Below are 19,844 nucleotides of genomic sequence, written 5' to 3' on the forward strand. Positions count from 1 at the left end.
AGGCTGCATATATCTCGGATATATATGTATAGCCCTCACATATCCACTCACGCATTATGCACGCCCCGACTATGGAGTGTCATACATACAAATTTAACGAGTCGCATTTATGATACCACAGACAAGTATAATAATTTCAATTAACGACACCCACGGGTGTTTTTGTGCCGCTGCAGGTTTATCCGAGGGACGGGCTGCTGCGGGGGATCCTGTGGCAATTGGGGTTACGGGGTGAAAGGGATATCGGATGTGGGGAGAAAGGGGAGAAAGTGTGCAACAGCCTGTGTGATAGGGATGCGGAAGTCACGTTTAAATAACCACCTTCTTAACGTTGATTGGGCTCACACTAAGTCACTATTTGAGTGCCATTACAATTAGCTATAGTGGAATGATATTTCTTATAAACTATCAATATCAAGAGTATAACGGGCCTTGTATTTAATGTGCACAGTCAAAAATATTCAACATATTTTTACTAATAGATTTAATTACTAAAATAATTGATATTAACTGTCCTTAATATATAATTTTGATAATACTCATAAAAATGCTATGAAAGAAGCAAATCTATAATGTCTTTTTTCAGCCTCCCCTTAAGTTCCTCTACAAAGACCTTTCGATTATGGCACAAATTGGGATCTTTCTTATTTCTTAACATCTATAAATCTTTGAAAACTCTTATTAATTAAATATTAATTTTATTACAATTTTCAATCTCACAGCAGTATATCACAGTATCCAAAAAACTGTGACTTTTCTCTTTGAACAAACACAGGTGTGAAAAGTAACTGCTTATGGCACATTCACCACCACATCAAGGAGCAAGAATACCTCTATAAGGCTTAGGCCTTAAGGGTGTAATGTAGAAGCAACAGTTTATGAAAATATAGCCAAAAAAGATGAGACCAAATGGCATGTGCGTGCCATCTCGGCAGGTGAGCTTCAATAACCTGGATAAAGTGAGTGTGTATCTGCATTATTACGCCGCTAATTAACTAAACGCACATACGTACACCCACGTACACAGGGATATATTTGCCTTGGCCACACTTCTTGGCCAAGTTTTTACAGCCTTCGCCATCTCATCAACATAAAAGTTTTTAATGAGCCATTTTGTTACTGTTGACAACGTTCCCGTTGCCGCATTTCACTTGGAAACGGGGCTAAAACGGGTCGTGGGGGCTTAATTCAAATGTGAGGCGAATTTGTTAGGACACGCTCAGTTGACACATTTTAATTAAATTTAATTAATGCATTCAGCAGCATCCCGCACCCTCGGCAAAAGCCAAAACATAATGCCGCCACAGAATGAATGAACACGAAATCGGGCGCTTGGAATGGCAGAGTGAAAGTGCGGTGAATTTTGTTTTATGATGTGTTACATTTGTCGCCTCAAATGAGATAGGTAGTGTAATTGAAACATGTGTAGGAAAATCGAGCTTAACAAAAAAGTTGAGCTTGTTAATTAGGCAAGTCGAATTGCTAAATACATAACAAATCAAATATTAATATATTATTATATAATTTTGGAATTTGTGAGACCGTCCAAATTATTTATTATAATGGTACATACAAATAAATTAAACATTACAATTGGTTAACTCAGTTACTTATATCCCAAAATAACTGGGTAATTGGAGTTTGGGTAAAACGTTACCCTTTTACCGGTAAACTCAAAGTACCCAAGTCAAATGGGTTTTATTGTAGGCTTGATTTCCACATCAGGCTACCTTTGCAGGACTTTAGTACCTATCTAAAGCCTATTTTCCTTTCTTTCCTCTCTTCGGCAATCTCCTCGAAGACATCTTCCAAAGTTGGCTGCGTTATTGAATAGTCTGCCAGCTGCCAGGCATTTCGATTGGTTTCGACATAATTAAAAATCTGCGACCAGCTGCTGTCTTCTTCGGGGATTTGAAATGTAAGCCTCCCACTGAACTCATACTTTTCTCTAAAACGGAACGAAAGAAGAGAAATTAATTTGTTATATGATTCGATGAATTAGCCTTATGGATGAATGGATTTGATATCCAATTTGCAAATATTCTCTACATTGTTCAGACTTTTTGGTCAGACATAAATGTAGAAGAACCTTATTTTCAGTTCTAAAGAGGTCCATACCAAATTGGCTGTATCTCGAACTTATACTTACTTAGTTCTTGCGTTGGGGTAAGCTCTCCTTATATCATCCTCAATCTTTGCGAGTGCCTGTGCCATTCTGAAGGAAAAGTTCCCATAAAGTTAAACAAATTCAAAAATACTTTGAAAGAGCTTAGTACTCACGCCTCGGTCTCTTCATTTACAATTAGCTTGAGCAGCATTCCCTTGGCAATTTTGTTTTTAACGTGCTGGGTCGATCCCATGGCGTAGATACTGCCATCCACCAGGATAACGCTTTTCGTGCATAGGGCATTTATCTCGTCCATGTTGTGGGAGGTGAGCAACACGGCCTTGCCCTTGTTGGCCGTCTCGTTGATGATGGTCCAAACATGACGTCGTGAGGCAGGATCCACTCCGGCACTGGGCTCGTCCAAACAAATGAGCGATTTTGCCCTACAGGCAACCGCGGCGTTGATTTTCCGCTTGGTTCCACCACTATAGTACTTAATCTGGAGAAATATAAAAATACTTTAAGCATTTTTCAGTACAAATAGTGTTTCTTGTAACTTAACCTTCTTATCCAAGTGCTTGGAAAATCCGAATTGATAGGCCAATTGTTCCGATCTTTCCTTCAACTTCTTGGTTTCAGTGCCTCGCAACAGAAGATAGAATTTCAACAACTGGCGACCAGTGAGAAATTCAAAGGACGAGTCAAACTGAGGACAGTAGCCGAGTTCCTTCATCGCCTTATTACGCTTCATTTTCATGCTATAGCCCGAGATATATATATTACCTCTGTCTATCGAATGTTCGCCTACAATCATTTTGAACGTACTGGTCTTTCCGGCGCCATTGGGCCCCAGTAACCCCACACAATAGTAACTGAATATTATAGAAAATAAATAAGGATCCCAAGAGATTCCCCAAGAACAAATGGTAGTACTTACGGTTTAACAGCAAAGGAAATATTATTGACGGCTAGAGGACCGCAGCAATATTTTTTTGATACCTCACTTACAACGAGTGCTCTACTTTCTATTTGCTCAGCATCCATAATCTTTATTTTTTCAGCCTCCCTAGCAACTTTGGAATCGTCACTTAAATTATTCGACTTCCGAGTGCAACAGCCTTTGCATCTGTACCACAAACAGCTGCCGTACTCCAGGAACATTATTAAAATCCAGAAAATAATAGCCCCAACAAGCATGACAATAATCTCAGGCCAGATTATTGGATCTGGGAATAGGTTATTTTACTAAGTTTCACTAGGGCTTTAATTATTTTTAAGACTTACGTTCGCACACACATCGCGGAAGATAGAGACTGAAGGGATTGACACAATTCATATTATGCCTGGCTGCTGCTTTTGGATCCTTAGGTTCTGGCGTTGACGATGCTGCATTGAAGGACTCGCATAGATGGTCATATTGAAAGCATTTACCTAGGCAAGAATAACCAGCTATCATAGGATGCAGGTTAGCAATATAAATTATTATATATAATAGATTAAATTTCAGCGCCAGTCCTCCAAGTATTATAAGGGCGAATATTGCTATGTAAGCTGAAAAATGAAAGGATCAGAAGGTTAGGTTAGGTAAATGTATATATTATGTATATATATGCTTGCGTGCAATCTAGCGAAAGTTTATGTATCGGGCCTTACCCGCCAGAAGGATCAAAGATATTGCTAGAAACGTGGCCGAAATCGCCAGTGTCAAGAAGTATGTGAATATCAGCCCCGCCAGTCCGGTGAAAAAGAGCACGAATAACAGCTTATCCCATGGTGCATATTTATAAAGTGGAAGCAACAGGGCCAGTGCCAGGATCAGAAAGATCACCATGTCGAAGAGGAGGTGACTCAGCCAGTATGTGATCATGCCTAGACCCGACACCTCCTGCTGCATCTTCATATGCGACACTCTCTCCTGGATAATCGCGCTCGCGAATAGGATCATTGCAATGATCACGTAGCATAGGACGTATATAGGTATTGATGAAGTGTCGACGGATATTAAATCGGTTTTGAGGCGCTTCTTAAATGGCACGCTTGTTACCTCTATGGTGATATCTGGTCCCAGGTGTTCAAAGGCCATGAGATTGTATATAAGACTAACGGTCATAGGCGCCGCATGAATATAATGTCTGGGACCGACCCATCCGATAATTTTGGTCTCTATGCCGACTGCCATTGGCATAAAGGTAATCTCTCTCAGTCCCTCATTCGTCTTCGAGGCTCTCTCCATGTAGTCCTCAATTGGTTCCGATATCACCTTCAATTTGATGTTTTTCCCGATCAAACTCGCTATATGATTCGAGGGTCGTATTCCCACATATGATTTGTTTATATGTTCGGACACCAAAATGGTAGCCTGGTCGCCTCCGTAGTCGGCCTCATTCACGTACAGTCTGCCAAAATCCTCCGGATTCCTATCCTTCAAAAGCGTCGTCAAGTAGTAAATAATAGGAAGCGACCAAAGCAGCAGAAAGTATACCTTGATACAGTATGGGGATTTAAAAATATATCAATTTTGAAGTCAATCAACGAGTATATCTTATATAAATACTTCCTTAGTTTATAAATATAAAGTAGTCTTACCCCTCATTACCTTATTGTCATAGAGAGACAGGCACTTCTTGACCATCATCGCCATCCAGTGCCTTCCACAGTTGCGCTCATTTTCCTCCTGATCCTCATCCTCGCCCTCAATATCGTCGTCGTCGTCCTCATCGTCTTTTTTCTCAGCACCTCCAGTCTTCCGAGAGTCAAAGTCCTCCGCCCCGAATGTCATGAAAATCTCCTCCAGACTCACGGAGCTCATGCCGAATCCCCGAACACCCAACTCTTTCATCTGGTTCTCCAAGTCCCGGAACAAAGCGGAAAATGACTTCGACTTGCTGAGCGGCAGCTTGTAGCAAACATCTCGACCTTTGATACTGAACGGCCTGATTTCACCCACATGACGGGCTATTAAAGCCGACAGCTTATCCACTTCACATCGTTTTCTGGTTTCACAGGTGAGGAGGCACGTGGCATCCACCATTTTCTTGAGGAACTGCAGCGATCCAATGCAACGCAGTCGACCATCGCTAATGATCACAATGCGATCGCCCAGGACCTCCCCTTCGTCCAAATGGTGGGTGGTCAACAGGATGGTGCAGCCCTCCTTGGCCTCTAGAATGAGTTTCCACAGCTCCCGCCGGGCGCCGGGATCCAATCCGGTACTGGGTTCGTCGCAGATGAGCACCTGAAGAAGAAAAAAAATTGTTAGCTTTTGTAGAACATAGATGGTTATACGAAATAAATATTTTATAACAAAGTATGTATATGAAAACTCTTAAATGTCATAAAAATTAATAAAAAGTCAGTGCTGAAGCCACTTAAGCTTCAATCATATTAAAATGTTGTCTGAACAGAAAAATTTCAAAATTAATTAGTAAAATATGTGAGTTTTTGAAGAGGTTTTTATATAATAACTGCATTATTAACGATTACAATACCTTGACGCCTCCGCAAAGCGAACAGGCGACGCTCAGCCTTCGCTGGGTTCCGCCGGAGAGATTCCGGGCTGCCGTCTTCCTCCTGTGCTGAAGGTTGAGCTTCTCCAGATACTTCTCCACCTCCGCCTTGACATCCGCGCCTTTGACTCCCCGAAGCCGGCTGAAGAACCAGATGTGGTTGGTCGGGCTCAAGTGCTTGAAAAGGGAATTGTGCTGCGGACACAGACCAATGCATCTGCGGGCCTTGCTCCGCTCCCTTCGGATGTCATAGCCATTTACCAGAGCAGTCCCTGAAGTGGGTGAAATAAATCCAGCCAGCATGCTGATCAGCGTCGTCTTGCCCGCTCCATTGTGACCCATTAGCACCGTGATCTGGTCCTCGAAAATGTCAAAACTCAGAGGTTTCACTGCCTCCCTCTTGCCAAAGGTCTTGCTGAGACCTCTGATCTGAACGCCAGCTTTCTTACCCTCCGGATCTGCCTCGATGAGCTTAAGATCGGGACGTTCGACATCTGGAGACGTTGCATACATTCCGAACATCCTGTAGAAGAGCCGCTTATAGGGCACGAGATTTTCGGCGGGACAGCAGCATGTGCAGAGGAAATGCCAGGGTCGAGATACCCCATAAGGACCTGGCCGGATCTTTTCCACATACAGACAGATAAGGACGGACAGAAGACTGGCCAGAAGCATAAATAGCAGGATATATCCCATGCAGATCGTGTCGCCTGGCCACGAGTGCTTGAAGAAATTACCCCACTGAAGGCCCACGCCATAGGCCTCCCAAGAACTCAATGATGCTTTCAATAAACCCAAACCGGACAAAATGAAAAGGCTGCAGAATGCGCTCACTGCCTCCTTAGAACTATTGGATAACAGGACCCAAAGGGGAATTTCAGTGGCGAACAAGGAAAGGATAGTGATAAGGGAGATGTGACGGGTGGTGCTTATAAGGCTGCTCATCAGGAAGCTAAAGCAGATCATACAGTGGCTGAGGATGAGCAGTATGAACAGGATTACCGACCAATGGGTATTGGGTACAAAAGATGAGTCCGCCTTCGGCAGGACGATTTTCCAGAAGAGCGTTATGAACGCCGATCCAAACAAAAGCACTATGAAGCTCTGGACGTACCATGCCAGCCACTGCAAACTGGAACCAACTCCCAATAGGTTCAGTGTCTCCTTGAGCTGGAGCTCCTTTTCTTCGACAATAGACTGTAACGGATAATATGAGAAAATCTGGATGATAAGGCTTACACAGCTTCGATACCTTTGTCAAACTGATGACCACGAAAAATATTATGATTTGAATCAGAAGTTGGGCCACAGCACGCAAGGCAATTGAGTACTCTGTTCCATAAATTGGTGGCGTGGGAAGATCCTTAAATTCTGGAAACGTCATATTCCCCTGACACTTGTTCAATTGCTTGCACTTGTGCATTATGTGCGCTTGGCTCAATGCCTGCTGAACGCTTAAAAATGAGGTTAAATACAATGGAGATCCTGCCATCAAGAACATGTCATTAACATCCAACACAGATCGTATTGGAGCACGAAGAGCGAAAGATAACTTATCTGGCCATTCAGTCCAGCTGCCGTTAAATTCAATACCAATCACACTACTGTTGTCATAAGGGAAACCGACCAACGCTTCATGGAGTTTTTCCGGACTTTTGAAGGCTGTGGTTTTATTTATTTTTAGTTCACCCATAAACGTCCTGAGTAATTGAGTTTTAGGTGAGTAATAAATGTTTTCCCTATTGATATTTAAAAAGTTTTAAATTTTATCTTAGGAAAAAGGAACATTAGAAGACTCACGGAAAATTGTTAAGAAGCGCAACTGTGGGAATTGGTCCAGGTATGGCTGATTGAGTCCTTAAGTCCGGAATAAGCCTAAGACACATACATAATATAGGCAGGAGGACAAAGAAAATGAAGAGGCTTATCATGTAGCATTTTCGACCGGGTAGCATTGAAAAGTTTTTCCACACCAGCAGCAAAAATTTTACAAAGCAGTTCGGAGCAGCCATACTAATTTAGTTTTGTGGGCAAGGCATAGGCAATTTTATCTATTTTAAAAACTGTATGTGTATAAAGCAATAAACTCTAAGCTACTTTGTTTTGTTTTCGCCTAAGTGGGAGGGTTTTTAATTCAAATCCATATATAAATTAATTTTCACAAAGTAACACATCTTCCGAATGACATGCTATAATTTAATATTACATTGATTATTGTATGTTTTTATATAAGGTTAGTTTGACGTTATTTTCTTTTAATTTGTATTCTAGTGTGCCCAACCCCATTTATATTATGATTATAGGACTCTCTTACACTATCTAAATTCTGGTCTGCGTTTTTGGTATTTATAAGGTCGTTTTTTAAATTTTTAGTCGATAGTAGTATCTACGGATTTAAATACTTCTACCCAAAAGTCTTGCTGGCTTATAAAAATAATCACTTTATCATTCTTCCATCTTGTTAGCTTCTACAAATAGGATTACTGCGTCACTTCCAAAGCAAGCTCCTTCGATTGCAGCCTGTCCTGTCATCATCACAGGGTTATCCATTTTGTGCAAACAGCAGCAGAGGCGAAACCCCGAAAGTCAATCAGTCTGAAAATTATAAATGCAAATTGATGAGCCTGGGAAGGCTGGCAGCCCATTGATAACTGGGATACAGAGGGGCATAAACAAAGGCCCACCTCACTGCACACACACATATTCCGGCAATCGACGTGGCCAAGACGGATGGACAGTATATAACAATTAGAAGTTTCCTGCTCATCCAAGGAATCGGGGGTCCACGGAGGTACCAGGTAATCTGAGGCCATGTGGACAAACGACAGTGGCAAAGGCAACTTGTCAGCTCGAATGACGTTTTAATAAGTCACATAATTCATGGGTCGAGAATGGGATGGGTGTAGGTTCGGTTCTGCATAGCGATAGGGGGACTGGCGAACACGTTCCCCGAAACTCCGGATTTCTCGTTTAGCATGGAGATGGAGACTGCGACTCCAATGTAATACAGTGGGTCTCATTGGCATCAAACTTGCTGAGACAGGAAGCTCTATAAGCGTGGGGTTTTAATTATTAATATTAATAGTATTTGTCGCGGCAATCACTGACGATACAATGTTGTGATCACCTTAAGCATGTTTACTTTTTTGTTTATGGCTGAGTGACAAAATGAATATTTATTTTGTATAAATTATTGGTCGGTGATACAATGTATGTAGTTAATTGAGTTGAAAAAAAGTTCTGGTCCGTCTGAAAAAAATGTTCATAGAAATATTTTGTCTACCTAAAAAGACGTCTATGAGTATGCTACGTTTTATTTAGAGTTTAAAAGATGACCCCTTGTTTGTTAAAACGTACTTATATATACGATTTGAAAACGTTTTTAAGCCTTTGAGAATTTCATTATGAATTTTTTTTATGATTATAAAAATGGAATATTCAGTTACTGAATTTTATAGTGTATACATATGTACTCAGCACACTGTGCACACTCACCTGGTTAGACCGCGTAGCATCCATTGGCCTCGGGGCAAACGGCGCTTTTGGGACGCTTTGACACATGCTCCCTCCGCAGGCTCCACCACCCAGTCCCCATCACCCATTCCCCCGGCTTGTCAGCTGCTCATTTGTCAATGTAATTGATTTTATGCCTGAGCTTTTGACTAAGGTTGTCGTGCCGTTAAGTTTGCCCGTGTGGGGACTTAGTAGAGGAGATAGCTTGGCCTAGAGCAGACACTCAAATCGGAGCACTAGAAAAAATCCATTAAATATTATTAACAAACAACAGTAAGCAATAAATTTAATCGTGGTTCCTTATGATTTTTATTTTATTTAAAGAAAGCCCTGCTATTTAAATTCAAATGTTAAATCTATTTCTAAAAAATAGTTTCATGTCTAAGTATAAAACACTTACATATGTAAGTAGGAAATTTTTGAAATATGTTTATAGAATTATGTAATGCCTAATTTTTTTTAAGTCGCACAATTGTATCAAATTATATTGTTCGATATTTCTTTGTGTGCACGCTGATGAAAGGGACGAAAGAAGGGGCATCAGCAGACTGGATTGGTTTTTGTGGCTAAGATAGTTGGAGCTACCTGGCAACTTGGGCACTAGCCTTTTGCCTGATATATTATTCGATTACAGTTAGACGTAAATCAAGTGGAAGAGCATGATGTAGCCATCACTTGAGCTCTGGGTTCGGGATTTGATGATGGGTTGGAGTTGGGAGAAGTTATTGCGTTCATATGACAACGATTCAAATTGAATGTCAATGTCTGCCCTGACCGATGGTCACCTGGGAGAGTTGAATCAATAAACTATGAGGTAAGGTCAAAGGTGTTCACACATGAGGCGACGTTAAAAGGAAGTCGGTTAGTTTGTAGACTTAGAATAGGAGTACAAATAAGATTTGGGTCAAGAATAACAAAAGTTTATTTTGTTAAAAGTTGTCAAGTAAAAAAATGTAGTTTCCAAGTCATTAAAATTTTAAACTAAATAAAAAACAAAACAATCTTTTTTTTAACCCGATATCCAGTAAATCGTAAAATAAACAGTAAAAACGTAACTCCAAGTGAAGAAATATAAAAATCTGCCGTTATAAATTCGCTCCTTTTCCAGCATTTCTAATTGAATTTTAACACTTTTCGTGACGGGAAGATTGAATGATGGATCGAGTGAGAGATTGAGGAGTGCGCCACCCAATCGGCACAACTTAATTTTCAATTAATGCATGAAACCAGAACAAAAGGCTGGCCAAAACCGGCGAAGGAACCGGTAGCCCGAGGAACTGGGAGCCGGCTGCAGTTAAGATTGAGGCGACTTTTTTATGGGTGAGCGCATTGTATCTGTGAGATACGTAGATGCTTCTATTGGTCAGCACCCGAGGCTCACACACGCATTCGCGTTTTGTGGTGGCAAAAGAAAATCCTTGGCGCTCATAAATTTTTATAGCTTGTAATTATTTGGAATGTCGGGCTGGACGGGTCCACCATTGGGCCCTCTTTCATCCGGCCCCTCTCCATTATGTCTGCTCTATGGCTATCAGTGTTGTGGGAAATGTATCTGGCTATTTTCAGAGGTCAAAAGAAGGTAGAAAAAAATCCTAGATTTTTGGAGCGACTTTTGAAACTAGAATATGAATGTTAGGAACTCCAACACATTCCACTAATATTGTAAATAAATCATAGCTGAGTAAAATATGTGTATTGATTCAGCACGAAGAAAGAATTTTGACAATTTTTGATAATTTTATGGCTAATCCCAAAAATAATACCAAATCATTACTTAAAACACTTAAAATTTTTTTCAAAACTAGATTTTTTAGCTATTGTAATGGCTAAATAAATATTTTTTGATAAGAAAAATATATTGAATGTTGTGTAATTTTTGCTAATTAATTTATTGAACCTCTCTCCTAGCTACTTTTTATATGGAAAGCAAGATCTGATGACCATTCTGAGCTGCGCATGCGCGGCAGGCGGTCCGAATGGCTGGCTTTGGCCAGCTTCCTGCTTTGTTTGGTTTTCGGCTTTGGAGCAATGCGAGATTTATACATTGGCTTAATTAATGGCAATGCTCTCGCGATTGGCTTTTATGTCTCGTACGCGTATCTGCTGGATGCATTCGAAGAGCCAGAGTCTGTAATTAGTCGTGGCCAGCTGAGAATCGTGTTTACTAGGATGTCTTGGCCAAAACCATCCGCTTTGCTTTCTCTCAGGTGCTAATAAAGTTGTCAGCTAATGAAATTGGCAATGCCAAGAGCCACAATCACGATTTTTTGCCGATAAACGATTGATAAAGAATGTTTCCTCCACTTCCTAGCATGGTCATAAGTAAGAAAATTGTCTAAGGAAATACTAATACTGAATTTATTACTAGTTTTTTTTTAACATAAACTTTTTCAATAAAATGATTTTTATGGGGAATTAAAATGTCCCCAAATTGGAATTAATGTTAAAATGGCAAAAACATCTACTTAAAATTTATTAAAGCTCGTGTTGTTAAAAGATTTTAAAGACATAGTACAACAACTTTTGGAAAACAAATCTAGCTATTTCTAGTCCATCACACTTCCTTTAGTTCACCATTATTAAATCATTTTAATTAAATTGCGTCTTGATGTAGGTTAAGTAGTAAATTATGGGTTTCTAATTCGTACCCAAGTTGGTAATACCTCAGTCGTTAAAAATCCGTCAACCGTTTAATCTGAAAACTTCAAGAGATAATAGTTCCCATCTTCTGTGTTAGCTAATCACGATTCTATATCGTATAAGTGCAGGTCCAAACATTATGCATATAGCTCTGCTTGCTCATTATCTCCTCAGACGGCACTTCTCCGATTTCCCCGATTCTCGGCCACTTTCAACGCCTCGGCGAGCAAACTCAATTACTTAGAGAACACGCTGTTGGCCCGCACTTCTTCATCCCTGCCACGCCCCCCGGCCGCTCCCCGCCCCATTTTCCATGCCCGAGGCGATTCCTGTCTTTTGGCCTGGCTTTTGCTTTGACTTCGTTTCATTTCTGCCTTTCTGCCCGGCAACTTAAAATGCAAACATTTGCCGAGCTTCCACGGAGCTGCAGAGCTGCAGAGCTTGGTTCTCTACATGGCTGTTTTTGCCTTTTTGATGATTACAAATTAATCACACTTTAAACATGGCAATTACGCTCTGGAGGGGGCCACAAAACTTGCATAGACACATGGCCCGACGAATCCGGGCTTCCTCAGCAGCGAACTTCGCTTCTTTTATATGGAAAATTGCTTCCTTTCGCTGTTTAACTTTCGTTTTAATAAATAATCAAGTAGGCTCGGAGTCGGGAGTTGGGAGTCGGGAGCCGGGCTCCACTTGAGCTGTTTTAAGCTCCACTTTAGCAGCTCCTGCACTCAGGAAAAAATTAATATTATATAAGGTGGCTCTGATAAAGAAAAATGCTAAGATTTTTCTTTAATCAAAAAAATAAGAATTTCTTTACAAACAGTAGTGATAAAACGCTGAAAATTCCGAGCACTGTAATATTTAAATATTATGTTTATAAGAAAAAAGTTCCATCAAAACTAAAAGATCTTCAAAATTAAAAGCCTTATTGACATCTTCACAAAATATTTTGTATACTTATATATCACATCTTAAAATGTTAGGGTAGTTTTAGCGTAGCTAACATATCTTCCATTGATATTCATCCATATATAATTTTAAAATTTTAGGGTAACCATCACAATCCGCAGTTAAGTAAATGTGCTGTAAAATTGTAGATTGCTTTTATAGTATCTTACAAAATAGTAGTTACAAAAGCCAAAGCTTTTAGGTTAAGAATCACAGCTTTTGAATGTGTTCCACATGATTTAATTGAGTTATTTTTCTCAGTGCTCTTGCTCTTCTTGGCTGCTGCTGTTCGTCAAGTCCCTCGTGAAATTTCCAGGCAATTTCTCATACCCATAATTGCATAATTTCAAAGTTGTTGGCAACTTAATTGCGCTGCACATTGGACCAGGCCAAGACTGATTCTCGGGCTACCTGTCTCCCTCTGCCCATTGCCATCCCGTTCTGGCCGCTGTCTTCGGTGTAAATAAAACCTTTTTAAACGCTTGTCAGGCGGTTGGAACCCACGTTGGGCCTAACTGCCAGCGACTTCAAAAGCGCGCATCATCATCAAACATGTGTTGTTGGACTGGGCCCAGAACGGCCCCACCCCCCCGAAGACCGCCCCCACTTATCCCCCTGCTCCTTCCCGTTTTCCCCCATCGAACCCCACGGCCATTTGCCATCAAAGTTAATATGCTTTATATTAAATTTTGTTGCCTGGCCTCCTTTTCAGTCCGGTTCAACTGCTCTGGCCGCCGGGCATTTTATAATCTGCATCTGCCGCACTTCCCCATCAGCCCACCGCCCCATTTTGTAGAACTGTTTTCATTTCCCCCCCGCCTTTTTCCATCTTTCCCCTGCGTGTCGCAAACATTTCGCATCAAATTACTCAATTAATTTCACTTAAATGAAAAACAAAGTTAAGGCGTGCATTTAATGTGGGAGAAACGGAAAAGCAGGAAATGATGTGGCCAGTCGTTCCCACCAGGAATTACCAAATTGGTAGGCATTTGCGTGGAAATCGCGGATAATTGGCCGAGAATAAAAGATGTTAAGCAGCCAATTTATGGTTCGTAGAATTTTAAATTAAAGGAAAATTATACAGGTTCAGTGGAACAGGTTAAGATTTAAATAGAGGCAATAAGGAACGGAAAATATCCTGATTAATGCCATAACTCATGGAAAATGCAATTAAAAAATAATATTCTTTACTGTTTTACTCGCTCTTTTTTGCAATAAGTCTGGGTGGAAAATATTAAACAAATCTTTGAGTTACTTGAACGGAAGATCGATTCTACATGCTCCTTAAATGAAAATAAAAAAATTTAAGGCTACAAATCTTGTCCAAAATTCCCAACAAGCACCTCTTGAACGTCCCAGAAATGTTTAACCAACCTGAATGCCAAAAAGTTCACAATTTCACTTGATGCTCGTGTAACCTTTCAAAAAACTTTGAAGCATCCAAAACAGCCTCCTGCACAAAACCCAAAATTTGGAGAAAGGTGCTCTACAAAGCACTATTTCAGAGCGGACAGTAGTCAACGAGCATTTGCAAATTGATTTATGGGCACATTTCTTGCAAATGAGCCAAGCAAATCAAAACAAGACGGCTTGTAGGAGCTACATATTCCAGTTTCTCCCTCCAGAACCCAAAATCTCCACTGGCCATGGCCAATGTGGACTGCCAACAGAGCCAACGAAATGCATTTGGCACGCAATTACGGCCCAAAGTGTTAATTGCATTTCCGCTCTGCTCTGCTCTGCAGCCAACCAAAGGAGCAGAATCAGAATCGCCAGCAGGAGCAGAAGCTGCAAGGTTGGAGTCGAGGCTATCCAAGCCATCAAATGCGGCACGGCCCACAGCTCACGCATTTGGCATTAACCAGAGACAGCCTACACACACTGAAAAAATTTAGTAAAAATAAAAAAAAATGCATTTTTATTGAGTTTATGTATATTCTTAAAATCAAAATGTTTAAAACGAAATGGTAACATAATAGGATCTATAAAAAATATTTTTTGAGTCAATAGAAGATTGTTCGTAATTATGATTAATTTATTTATGAGAGATAAGATAGAACCTTTAAAGGTACAAGCTCAGAAGAATTCTACGATTTTTTTCCCTTATGTATATCCATCCACAGTTGAGCTGGACCATTGATAACAGAAAACAGCGACGCAGTTTTATAGTTCTGAGGCGCAAGTAAAAGATACCATATTTAGAAAATTTAAAGTTAGATCCTTAAAAAGAAGATCAAAATAAATGGGCTATTTTTTGATAACCTAATACTTTGCCCTTTCTGTAGATTTTAATACTAGAATAATGAACTAACATGTATTTTTAGATCTCACCTTCTTTTTAAAACTTTTCGCTCAGTGCACTGTGGAGAAATAAATGTGGCTAAGCCAAAGCCAAACCAAAGCATTTGGCTGAGATAAGCGAGCGGCAGAGTTAACGGATTTTTTTGTGTGCGGCACAGTGCGAAGTGCAGGGGAATTCGGCAGAGGAATGGGCATATAATGGCCAAGACGCATGCGTGGCACTGCGGACCTGGCCAAAAACAGAGCAAAGCAGTCCAGACACGCAGCAGGCAGCCAGATGGGGCGAAACTAAGTGAAACATTTGTAGAACACGGCGGAGAAACCAGCGAAGGGGTCTCTGTACTCAGAAGATCTCCCCGGGGATTGCGGATGAAAAAGTGGAAAATTTATGGGCCCCAAAAGGCGAATAGATGTCGTAGATTTCGCATGCTACAGCGAATAGTTAACAGTTGGGGATGGTATAAGATGGGATGGGGTCTTGGTCTTGACCAAACCTACCATGTAGATGCTTGGATATATGTAAAATATGGGTTGCAGGAATTGATAGGTGCCCACAACGAGATAGCAATCTTTTTTCTGAGATAACAAGAGAAATCCCAAAGCCATTTGTGAACTTCCCTTGAACTCCGTTAGCTGACCAGAAGTGCTTTTTAATTGGTCGTAGCTGCAATTTGCATAGACCATTTGCAGCAGCTACAATATCGCCCGGAGGTCTGACATTCGAAACGGGTCTAAGTTTCGATTCGGGAATGCTGCCTGGCATTAGCCAGCTACATGTGGCAACATTTCAGTGATAAGCCCCGGCAAAAATGTTGGCCAAGTCGGTGCCCAGCTGTCGATTCCGCTTTTGGCCATGCTCCAATCTCGAAGCCAAGCTATCCCAATCCGAGTCCCCATCCCCTTGGCGCTCTCGGTTTTGTGGCATTTGTATTGGCAAATCAATGATAATGACATTTATTTGAGCCAACTCCGCTGCGCTCGTCGTGCGGCTCTTAACCAAATCCGTTAATAAGCCATTTTGACAAATTGGATGATTGCCGCGCAATCGTTCGGCTGCCAGGAGCAGATGGGACATCATCCCAAAGAATTCCCAGCGAGTCAGGAAAGTGTGGCGAAAGTGAAGATAAAATGTCAAGGAAACAGCTTCTCGGCAGATACGGAAAATGGAGTGGAATTGGGATGGATAGGAAAATTCAAGAAAGCAATAATAATGAATAGGAAGAAATTTTACTTTGATCTTATTATTGTTTGAACTACAATATAGTACACAAATATAAAGAAATTAAAAAAGATTATATTTATAAGTAGCTTTATTTCGAATTAAATTCTATGTAATAGGTACATAATTTTGACGAAGTATTATGTAAATTCGTTGAGATAATTGCTGAGACTCCCTGAGAAATTGCCTACATCATATCCCTCTTATAGCAAGTAATGGTGTTTTGACACTCGGCATCGTGAACCTGATGGAAAACTGTAAGAAATGTTTAGTATATTCGTTATTACATATTGATTAATTGAATTTTTTTTAAGTAACCATTACCATTCTTGGTGTTGAAGCAGTTCCACTGACTCAGCTCACATTGTCCTGGAAATTTGACCACGCATTTGCCATTGCTGGCACAGATGGATAGAGATTCTTTGGGACACTGAAAATTGCATTTTCCCAGCTTCATTTCCTCGCGATGTTGGGCAATCAGTTGGGGAATATGAGCATGGACTTGGTTTACGATATTGGATACTTTATCGGGAATTACCAAAGAACGACCCGTTTTGGAGGAACTTGATTGGGATGTGGTTTCAGTAGGCTCTGGATCCTTATGATCATCTTTATCTTCCTTGTTTTTGTCCTGCTCCTTTTCTTTTTGAGCCTCTTGATCCTTTTTCTGCTTAATGGCCTGGTTGACAGCCAAGGGAATGTGCTTCTCAGCCTGTTGCATCACCTTGTTCACATGCTGTTGCAGTTTGTTCAGCTTTTCGGCCACATTGATGGGTTCTTGACCAGGAAGTGAGAGCACTATTTGGTCCACAGGCGGCATTACCACCTTATTCTGCACCACCGGACGTCCTTGATGGATTAGCGTGCCGGTAGCCTGATGATTGGTAATCTTCACCTGTGGATTGCCAACTTGCACCGGCTGTAGGCCAGATTGCAGCGCAGGTGAAGGCGTTGGTGTGTCGGCAGGGGGAGTGGCAAGGACATCACCAGAGTGTGCCAGTGGTGGAAGGAGATCTGGATGGGGCTTGACCACTGGCGACCCACTCTTACTCCCACTCCCATTCCAATCCACCGGCCCACTCAGTGTATTCGTGTCCTGAGGTTTGTTCTTTATATGCTGGAGTACATGATTGATGTGGCTGGTTATCAGGTTCTGGATGTGAATGGGCAGCTGGGGTTTCCCCGTTGTGGTTGTAGCTGCGGTTTCCGTGGTCTGGGGCAACTCGGCGGCTTGTCCCAGCGACAGGATGGCTACGAAATATAAGGTATTTATTTTCCAGATTCACTTTTTAACTTTTTAATAAGATCAATCCCGGTTAACACCAATTTTTGACATAAAATACGAATTCCAAAATGTTTAATATTACTAATATTTGAAAAATTGATTCAATCTTCTACATTTTTTTGATTTTTTAATTATCATTTTTTTTTTATACCATCCACTTGAAGTTATAATTTTTGCTATTTTCTGTACTATGTTTTTAGTTAGCTTTAACTCAGTTAAAACTCACCTAAAACCAAAAAGACTTTCATGATTCTCAAATAATCCACACTTGCGTTTCTTTTCGACACTCAAAGGCGTTCTGTGACTCTTCCGAAAAATGTTGTCACTTTATAAAGGCTTTTCGGGCTCCCTTAAACGTCACCAGCCTTGCAAGCGATTTGTTTAATAATATTTGCTCATGTTATTATTTGATTTTTATTTAAATTCTCAGCACACGAGATGCTAACAGGTTTTTGGTTGCGCTTGAACGGACCAGTGAGCTGAGACTCGCACTTTGGTGGGGTAGGAGATGGAAAATACTTGTCTTCCAGCTGGGAATATCTCTCAAGTACAGCTTTAATCGCTTCCTTATGGAACATCATGTTTGGAATTAGCGTTTTAAAATAAGAAAATTATGAAGAATATTTGGAGAGTGTCCACAAATTGTTAAAGGTGATAAACAATTTAATATACAAAATATAAGTGATTGAATTTTGAAGGTATTTCAATATATACATGTTTTTTGTACATTAATCATGTGCCAATTAGATCGTAGGGTAAAGTCAAAGAAGATTTTATTTGATATATTTTAATGTAACTAATTGGATCGACAATGTTTTATTTTATACATACCTCGTACACATTATCTTTAAGTAAACACTTCATATATTTGGAGGCTAGAATAAATAAATTGATTTTAAAAAACTTTCTGAAAAGCTCTCAATGAAAATTGAAAATTGTTTACAATTTAATAGTGTCATAATTAATATTTCAAGCGATTTCAGCATTTTTCAAATTGCTACAAAGACTTTGGCGCCATCACAACAACCACACGGAATTTTCCGCAACTAATAAAAACTGGACACAATTCAAAGCGTACTTTTGGGCGGCCGAAACAGTGAAAGCAAAGTAAAATTCTAACTACACAGAGAAAAAATAAAGCAGTCTTATATCAAAGAATCCATACATTTTTTCTAGTCAAGACATAATTAAAAGTGAATCTATATTAATGCCGATATGTAAAATGGTCTTGATTTAATAACATAGAAAATGGTTTTAAAATCTTTATTAAGAAATGCTAAAATTTTCATGAAAATTCCTATTATAGAAGAAAGACACTTCAAGACACAATGCTTGACAAAATCGGTCATAAACTTTGTTATGTTTTTCCTCTCAGTGAATAAATATGCAAATTTTGTATTTCAGACTTTTGTATTTTTAGCCAGGCTGCCCGTTTAATTACAAGGCAGATAAGAATAAAAATGACAGACAAAGCTGTTGATGCCGCTGATGATGATGCAATTTAATATCCCTGGCAGGTGTTAAAATAAGGGATTATGCAGGGAATCAGGAAGGACAGACCGCAGCATCAGCAGCAGAAACCAAATGCTTTTATCAGCAGAAATCTGTTGGGTGTATAAAACCGTGGCCAGTCCGTGGCAAATTCAACAGTTTTACAGTTGCTGCGAAAACAGCAAGGTAAACGCATCAAAAATAAACATAAACAGTTTCAACCGAAGGTACCTTGAAAACCAACAATGAAGCTCATCTCGTTATTCTTCCTGGGTTCGTCCTTTTGTATACCATATAAATAATTATTTTATTATAACGAAAACATTTTTGTACAGCTTTTGTTGCCTTTACTGCCGCTAAAGTGGTGCCCGTTTCAAATGGCATTAATTTGAGCATTGATCAGCATGGAAAAAGGGTTTATGCGGATGAGGTCGAGGATAAGTGTGACTACTATTGTGCCAAAAAGGATCCTTCTGTGTGTGCCACCAATGGACAATGCCTTCTGAAGTTCGAGAGCCACTGTGCCATGACAGCCTACAACTGCCGCAATCCCCAGAAAGAGTTCAAGACCGTGGAGGACCATCGTTGCCTGCAGGACTGGCAGCCACTTTGCAAGGAGGCAGATCTCAGGGAGTTTGGATTGTGAAAAGGCGTTTCGGTTGATAGGTTGTAAAATAAAAGGATTCAATAAAACTATATTGACATGATATACATTATTTTTATTTCTTTTTTGGCTGTACTTCAAACAACCACCAACATACGATTTTTTTCACATTTTAAGGATCCACGTGTTTTGGCCATGGTTATGAGAAAGATATATTAGAAATTAAC

General features: G+C 40.2%; 3 protein-coding genes and 1 long non-coding RNA gene across 4 annotated transcripts; 2 read left to right on the top strand and 2 right to left on the bottom strand.

The window, feature by feature from the left end:
- Nucleotides 1-1,537: 1,537 nt before the first annotated feature.
- Nucleotides 1,538-7,715, bottom strand: LOC108012701 (phospholipid-transporting ATPase ABCA3). Its single transcript, XM_036816185.3, has 11 exons — nucleotides 7,414-7,715; nucleotides 6,866-7,352; nucleotides 5,596-6,810; nucleotides 4,704-5,342; nucleotides 3,761-4,589; nucleotides 3,392-3,658; nucleotides 3,045-3,333; nucleotides 2,670-2,979; nucleotides 2,281-2,606; nucleotides 2,150-2,215; nucleotides 1,538-1,948 (listed from the first exon to the last, which is right to left on the bottom strand). Exons 1-11 carry the CDS (start codon nucleotides 7,623-7,625, stop codon nucleotides 1,750-1,752), a joined length of 4,839 nt encoding a protein of 1,612 aa, XP_036672080.3. The 5' UTR covers nucleotides 7,626-7,715; the 3' UTR covers nucleotides 1,538-1,749.
- On the top strand, nucleotides 7,207-8,615 carry LOC139352912 (uncharacterized). Its single transcript, XR_011603955.1, has 3 exons — nucleotides 7,207-7,332; nucleotides 7,389-7,453; nucleotides 8,079-8,615. It is a non-coding gene; the product is annotated as an uncharacterized lncRNA (long non-coding RNA).
- Nucleotides 8,616-16,292: 7,677 nt separating this feature from the next.
- Nucleotides 16,293-17,907, bottom strand: LOC108007403 (uncharacterized). The gene is made up of 3 exons (XM_017071056.4): nucleotides 17,749-17,907; nucleotides 16,562-17,488; nucleotides 16,293-16,492 (listed from the first exon to the last, which is right to left on the bottom strand). Exons 1-3 carry the CDS (start codon nucleotides 17,768-17,770, stop codon nucleotides 16,425-16,427), a joined length of 1,017 nt encoding a protein of 338 aa, XP_016926545.3. The 5' UTR covers nucleotides 17,771-17,907; the 3' UTR covers nucleotides 16,293-16,424.
- Nucleotides 17,908-19,134: 1,227 nt separating this feature from the next.
- Nucleotides 19,135-19,701, top strand: LOC108012780 (uncharacterized). Its single transcript, XM_065864619.2, has 2 exons — nucleotides 19,135-19,286; nucleotides 19,349-19,701. The coding sequence occupies exons 1-2, from the start codon at nucleotides 19,259-19,261 to the stop codon at nucleotides 19,657-19,659; spliced, it is 339 nt and encodes a 112-aa protein (XP_065720691.2). The 5' UTR covers nucleotides 19,135-19,258; the 3' UTR covers nucleotides 19,660-19,701.
- Nucleotides 19,702-19,844: the final 143 nt, after the last annotated feature.

The sequence above is a fragment of the Drosophila suzukii genome, chromosome 3, assembly GCF_043229965.1.
Source record: "Drosophila suzukii chromosome 3, CBGP_Dsuzu_IsoJpt1.0, whole genome shotgun sequence".
NCBI lineage: Eukaryota > Metazoa > Arthropoda > Insecta > Diptera > Drosophilidae > Drosophila > Drosophila suzukii.

Coding starts and splice junctions, on each gene's coding strand:
- LOC108012701 (XM_036816185.3), bottom strand. CDS start 7,625: ATGGCTGCTCCGAACTGCTTTGTAAAATTTTTGCTGCTGGTGTGGAAA. Junction 3,659..3,760: donor ATCTTTGATCCTTCTGGCGG/GTAAGGCCCGAT, acceptor TTCATTTTTCAG/CTTACATAGCAATATTCGCC. Junction 2,216..2,280: donor GTAAATGAAGAGACCGAGGC/GTGAGTACTAAG, acceptor CTTTTCCTTCAG/AATGGCACAGGCACTCGCAA.
- LOC108007403 (XM_017071056.4), bottom strand. CDS start 17,770: ATGAAAGTCTTTTTGGTTTTAG. Junction 17,489..17,748: donor GAAAGTCTTTTTGGTTTTAG/GTGAGTTTTAAC, acceptor TATATTTCGTAG/CCATCCTGTCGCTGGGACAA. Junction 16,493..16,561: donor CTGCTTCAACACCAAGAATG/GTAATGGTTACT, acceptor CATTTCTTACAG/TTTTCCATCAGGTTCACGAT.
- LOC108012780 (XM_065864619.2), top strand. CDS start 19,259: ATGAAGCTCATCTCGTTATTCTTCCTGG. Junction 19,287..19,348: donor CATCTCGTTATTCTTCCTGG/GTTCGTCCTTTT, acceptor ATTTTTGTACAG/CTTTTGTTGCCTTTACTGCC.